Source organism: Triticum aestivum, chromosome 3A (genome assembly GCF_018294505.1).
Source record: "Triticum aestivum cultivar Chinese Spring chromosome 3A, IWGSC CS RefSeq v2.1, whole genome shotgun sequence".
Taxonomy (NCBI): domain Eukaryota; kingdom Viridiplantae; phylum Streptophyta; class Magnoliopsida; order Poales; family Poaceae; genus Triticum; species Triticum aestivum.
In genome coordinates, this window is record NC_057800.1 from 53552451 (window position 1) to 53559325 (window position 6875).

At 49.7% G+C, this 6875-nt stretch overlaps 1 protein-coding gene across 1 annotated transcript; it reads right to left on the reverse strand.

Moving 5' to 3' along the window:
* Positions 1-1752: 1752 nt before the first annotated feature.
* LOC123057849 (uncharacterized) lies at positions 1753-2695 on the reverse strand. Its single transcript, XM_044480727.1, has one exon. It carries the CDS (start codon positions 2579-2581, stop codon positions 1919-1921), a length of 663 nt encoding a protein of 220 aa, XP_044336662.1. The 5' UTR covers positions 2582-2695; the 3' UTR covers positions 1753-1918.
* Positions 2696-6875: the final 4180 nt, after the last annotated feature.

Sequence of the window (6875 nt, forward strand, 5' to 3'; positions counted from 1 at the left end):
AGGCTTCCAATATATCAATCTTTATGTCTCGACCATTTCGAGACTCCTCGTCATGTCCGTGATCACATCCAGGACTCCGAACAAACTTCGGTACATCAAAATGCATAAACTCATAATATAACTGTCATCGTAACCTTAAGCGTGCGGACCCTACGGGTTCGAGAACAATGTAGACATGACCGAGACATGTCTCCGGTCAATAACCAATAGCGGAACCTGGATGCTCATATTGGCTCCTACATATTCTACGAAGATCTTTATCGGTCAGACCGCATAACAACATACGTTGTTCCCTTTGTCATCGGTATGTTACTTGCCCGAGATTCGATCGTCGGTATTCCAAATACCTAGTTCAATCTCGTTACCGGCAAGTCTCTTTACTCGTTCTATAATACATCATCCCGCAACTAACTCATTAGTTGCAATGCTTGCAAGGCTTAAGTGATGTGCATTACCGAGAGGGCCCAGAGATACCTCTCCGACAATCGGAGTGACAAATCCTAATCTCGGAATACGCCAACCTAACATGTACCTTTGGAGACACCTGTAGAGCTCCTTTATAATCACCCAGTTACGTTGTGACGTTTGGTAGCACACAAAGTGTTCCTCTGGTAAACGGGAGTTGCATAATCTCATAGTCATAGGAACATGTATAAGTCATGAAGAAAGCAATAACAACATACTAAACGATCGGGTGCTAAGCTAGTGGAATGGGTCATGTCAATCAGATCATTCACTTAATGATGTGATCCCGTTAATCAAATAACAACTACTTGTTCATGGTTAGGAAACATAACCATCTTTGATTAACGAGCTAGTCAAGTAGAGGCATACTAGTGACACTTTGTTTGTCATTCACACATGTATTATGTTTCCGGTTTAATACAATTCTAGCATGAATAATAAACATTTATCATGATATAAGGAAATAAATAATAACTTTATTATTGCCTCTAGGGCATATTTCCTTCAGGTTCTTGCGGCAGGAAGATTTTGAAGGATTCACCCAAGGTTGAAGTAGCCACATCAAATTGGGACGACCGAGCTCTTTTGAAAGTTGGTAGCGAGGCTCGTGGTATCGCCAAAACATTATAGGATACCGGAGAGGTTGTTAATATCACACTTGATGGGTGCCATGAAAACCGCCACACCGTCCACGTATAGGTAGGTTTGAATCAAGGTACCACGACGTCGAATCTTGCGGAGAAGGCCCCCTTCTAGTTTCCAAGTCAAGAAGATGTTGAAGGGGATCTATTGCAATGACGAATAGAAGGGGAGAGAGAAGGGGGGGGGCACTTTACTAAGGCGCCTACCATGCTTGATTAGAGGGCCGGCCACGCCTTTTAGTAAAGACAATATAGATTTACTAATAAAGACATCCACCACATTATAGATTTGGGTATGATTTAATTTTATTTGAGTATGGATAAGAGAAGGCATAAAAGTTCCGATTTAGTTGAGTTTTTGGTAAGATTTGATTTGATTTGGGTATGGGCAGTGAAAGGCAAGAATTTTTTTGATTTAATTGAGATTTTGGTAAGATTTGATTTCATTGAGTTAATGCATGGTGTGGTTTTGTGGAAGTACCAAATTGATTTAGATTGTTCCAAGTTACTCTATTTGTATTATTATTTTTTGCACCATCAGGTGAGATTACTAGAAAAACAACAAATAAATCAAAGAATGAAGGGCGTGGGAAGGAGACGTGATACACCAACTCTCCTTTAACAGTAGAGATTTGTCGTCCACAACTATATATAGACAATAAAGTTTATGCGACAGTGAAAAGCAACTCCCCAACGATCTAAGTGAAAAAGCACATACAAAGTGGGGACAATCTACCAACAATTTGGAAACAAAAAGTGAAATACAGTAACTCTTTTCAAATCGATCAATCAATCAGTCACTCCTAAATTCACTAGCAGTTCTTGTCGGCTGTGACGGGCTTGCACTTGACCTCCTGGAACACGACGGCCGGCGTGCCCGGCGGCGCGAGCGGCAGCACCAGCGGGCATTTGGCCTCGAACTTGCACTTGGTGTAGTGCGCCTGGTACCTGACCTCGCCCGACACCGCCACCTCCACCTTGAACATCCCCGTCGCGTTCTCCGCCTTGAACTCGGCCACGCCGGCGTTGCCGAACGCGACGTAGCCGCCGTCGTCGCCGGAGACGAGGTGGTACACCTGGGTGTCGCCAGGGGGTTGCGTGAACCCCTCCTCGGCGAGCCTGATCCGCTCGAAGGGCTGGCCGTCGAAGCTGTAGCGGGCCTCGAGCGGCTTGGTGTTCCTGACGCTCATGGCCCAGTTCTTGTTACGGACGGTGAGCGTGAGCGAGAGGTTGTAGGCGAACGCGGTGGTCGGGGAGACGGCGAGCGCGAGGCGCGTGAGGGAGGCGTCCCTGACGGTGACCTCGGCGTGGCGGATGAAGCCGTAGGCGGCGACGAGCACGGCCAGGAGGACGGCCCCGGCGAGGACGGCGAGGCAGGCGGCGCCGCAGAGGATGGCCTCGCGCGCGTCGTAGGAGACGCAGGGGCAGCAGCGGTCGCAGAATGCGTCGTAGCAGCCGCACTCGCTGCAGCACATGGCGCCTCAGCCTGGTTTCTTGAGCTAGCTGGATCTTGTTGGACCGGGACCGGGAGTGGCAGCAGGAGGAAGAAGCTAGCTACGTGACGTGAGGTAGCGGCAGCCGGCAGGTGGGTGGCGGCTCTGGACGAGGGCAGGGAAGGGAACCAGATCCCTGACGGACAGCAGCGGCAAAGCAGCCAGGTGCCCGGGCTGGGCATAGCAACGACTGGACGATGCATTTTGGACCCAAATTTAGGCCTTAAATGCATCAGCGCAAACACGAAACGGACGCGTCGCGTATCCCTTCAGTGTCCGCCTGACAGTGTGTGGATGGGTCATATGCCCGTCCCTTTTAATGAAAGCGCGCAGCAGCGCCGGCCTCATCCATTTCCATCTCCCTGTCCACATCTAACCACACTTGCTCTCTCGTCGGCGACCAGAAAACCCTAGCCAGACAGCCAGTAGCCATGGACTTCTTCAGCGGGAAGTGGAAGGGAAGGTTCAGCGTCGACTCGAGCTCTTCCTGCATGCTTCCTTCTTCACCGGCTAGACGCGGTTTGCGACCGCGGGAGCGGGAGCGGCTGTACATACCTGTCCACTGGGCGCGGTGGCACTAGCAGTACCACCGGTCCCTGCAGTATCCAAATGTCAAGTTGCCGCACTTTTGGCATCTGGACCTGCACCGGATCCCCATTCCGTTGGTGTCGTGCTCGGCGCGAGCGCACGCTGAGGAGGTTCGCCGGCGTCGCAGGCTTCTTACACTGGAGCAGCGCCCGATGTGTGCCTACGCGCCAGACTCCCCCAACTGGGAGTGTTGGTTTGCGCTGGAGCACGAGGAGGAGCGTCGCCGCGGCGTCCACGTTGATCACGACGTTTCCCCGCCGCCGCCAGTGGTTTTGCCAGAGGAGGAGGAGGCGGAGGTGGCGAACCAAGCCGCGCTCGAGGAGGCCCTGCAGCGCGAGCTGGAGGCGAGGCGACTCGAAGATGACGCCCATTGGGATGGGCTGGACCACGCCCTCGCCTTGTCGGCGACAGGGGACTCTGTCCACGCTCCATTGTTTGTCTCGCCACCGCCGCCCTTCGTCGAGCCCAAGGCCGAGCCCGAGCCCGAGCCTGTTGGAAATATGCCCTAGAGGCAATAATAAAATGGTTATTATTGTATTTCCTTGTTCATGATAATTGTCTATTGTTCATGCTATAATTGTATTAACCGGAAACCGTAATACATGTGTGAATACATAGACCACAACATGTCCCTAGTAAGCCTCTAGTTGACTAGCTCGTTGATCAATAGATGGTCATGGTTTCCTGACCATGGACATTGGATGTCATTGATAACGGGATCACATCATTAAGAGAATGATGTGATGGACAAGACCCAATCCTAAGCACATCACAAGATCGTGTAGTTCGTATGCTAAAGCTTTTGTAGTGCCAAGTATCATTTCCTTAGACCATGAGATTGTGCAACTCCCGGATACCGTAGGAATGCTTTGGGTGTGCCAAACGTCACAACGTAGCTGGGTGGCTATAAAGGTGCACTACGGGTATCTCCTTAAGTGTCTGTTGGGTTGGCACGAATCGAGACTGGGATTTGTCACTCTGTGTAAACGGAGAGGTATCTCTGGGCCCACTCGGTAGGACATCATCATAATGTGCACAATGTGACCAAGGAGTTGATCACGGGATGATGTGTTACGGAACGAGAAAAGAGACTTGCCGGTAACGAGATTGAACAAGGTATCGGGATACCGATGATCGAATCTCGGGCAAGTACTATACCGGTAGACAAAGGGAATTGTATACGGGATTGATTGAATCCTCGACATCATGGTTCATCCGATGAGATCATCGTGGAACATGTGGGAGCCAACATGGGTATCCAGATCCCGCTGTTGGTTATTGATCGGAGAGTCGTCTCGGTCATGTCTGCGTGTCTCCCGAACCCGTAGGGTCTACACACTTAAGGTTCGGTGAGGCTAGGGTTGTAGAGATATAAGTATGCGGTAACCCGAAAGTTGTTCGGAGTCCCGGATGAGATCTCGGACGCCACTAGGAGTTCCGGAATGGTCCGGAGGTGAAGATTTATATATAGGAAGTCCAGTTTTGGCCATCGGGAAAGTTTCAGGGGTAATCGATATTGTACTGGGACCACCGGAAGGGTCCCGGGGGTCCACCGGGTGGGACCACCTATCCCGTAGGGCCCCATGGTCTAAAGAGGGATAGGAACCAGCCCCTGGTGGGCTGGTGCGCCTCCCATGGGCCTCCCCCTGCGCCTAGGGTTGGAAACCCTAGGGGTGGGGGCGCCCCACCTGACTTGGGGGGCAAGTCCCCCTTGGGCGCCGCCCTCCTTGGAGATTGGATCTCCTAGGTCCAGCGCCCCCCCTAGGGGCCCTATATATAGTGGAGGGGAGGGAGGGCAACCGCACCCAAGTCCCTGGCGCCTCCCTCCCTCCCGTGACACCTCTTCCTCCCCGCTTGTGCTTGGCGAAGCCCTGCCGGGATCCCGCTACTTCTACCACCACGTCGTCGTGCTGCTGGATCTCCATCAACCTCTCCTCTTCCCTTGCTGGATCAAGAAGGAGGAGACGTCTCTCCCCACCATACGTGTGTTGAACGCGGAGGTGTCGTCCGTTCGGCGCTTGGTCATCGGTGATTTGGATCACGACGAGTACGACTCCATCAACCCCGTTCTCTTGAACGCTTCCGTTTAGCGATCTACAAGGGTATGTAGATGCACTCCTCTCTCTCGTTGCTAGTCTCTCCATAGATTGATCTTGGTGATACGTAGGAAATTTTTTGAATTTCTGCTACGATCCCTAACAGTGGCATCATGAGCTAGGTCTATGTGTAGATTCTATGCACGAGTAGAACACAAGTTGTTGTGGGCGTTGATTTTGTCAATTTACTTGCCGTTACTAGTCTTATCTTGATTCGGCGGCATCGTGGGATGAAGCGGCCCGGACCGACCTTACACGTATGCTTACGTGAGACTGGTTCCACCGACTGAAATGCACTAGTTGTATAAGGTGGCTAGCGGGTGTCTGTCTCTCCCACTTCAGTCGGATCGGATTCGATGAAAAGGGTCCTTATGAAGGGTAAATAGAAATTGGCATATCATGTTGTGGTTTTGGCGTAGGTAAGAAACATTCTTGCTAGAAACCTATAGCAGCCACGTAAAAACTTGCAACAACAATTAGAGGACGTCTAACTTGTTTTTGCAGCATATGCTGTGTGATGTGATATGGCCAAAAGGATGTGATGAATGATATATTGAGAAACAGTGACAACCGGCATGAGCCATAGGAGTTGTCTTAATTTATTTATGACCTGCGTGTCAACTTATACGTCATGTAATTACTTTACTTTATCGCTAACCGTTAGCCATAGTAGTAGAACTAATAGTTGACGAGACAACTTCATGAAGACACGATGATGGAGATCATGGTGTCATGCCGGTGACGACGATGATCATGGCGCCCCGAAGATGGAGATCAAAAGGAGCAAAATGATATTGGCCATATCATGTCACTATTTGATTGCATGTGATGTTTATCATGTTTTACATCTTATTTGCTTAGAACGACGGTAGCATAAATAAGATGATCCCTCACCATAATTTCAAGAAAGTGTCCCCCTAACTGTGCACCGTTGCTAAGGTCCGTTGTTTCAAAGCACCATGTGATGATCGGGTGTGATAGGTTCTAACATTCGCATACAATGGGTGTAAGCCAGATTTACACACGCAATACACTTAGATTGACTTGACGAGCCTAGCATGTACAGACATTGCCTCGGAACACGGAAGACCGAAAGGTCGAACATGAGTCGTATAAAAGATACGATCAACATGAAGATGTTCACCGATGATGACTAGTCCGTCTCACGTGATGATCGGACACGGCCTAGTTGACTCGGATCATGTATCGCTTAGATGACTAGAGGGATGTCTATCTAAGTGGGAGTTCATTAGATAATTTGATTAGATGAACTTAATTATCATGAACATAGCCAAAAGGTCTTTGTAAATTATGTCGTAGCTCATGCTTTGGTTCTACTGTTTTAGATATGTTCCTAGAGAAAATTTAGTTGAGAGTTGACAGTAGCAATTATGCGGACTGGGTCCGTAAACTGAGGATTGTCCTCATTGCTGCACAGAAGGATTATGTCCTTAATGCACCGCTCAGTGTGCTGAACCTCGAGCGTTGTCTGTAGATGTTGGGAAAACATCTGACATACACGTTTTGATGACTACATGATAGTTCAATGCGTAATGCTAACGGTTTAGAATTGTGGCGCCAAAGACGTTTTT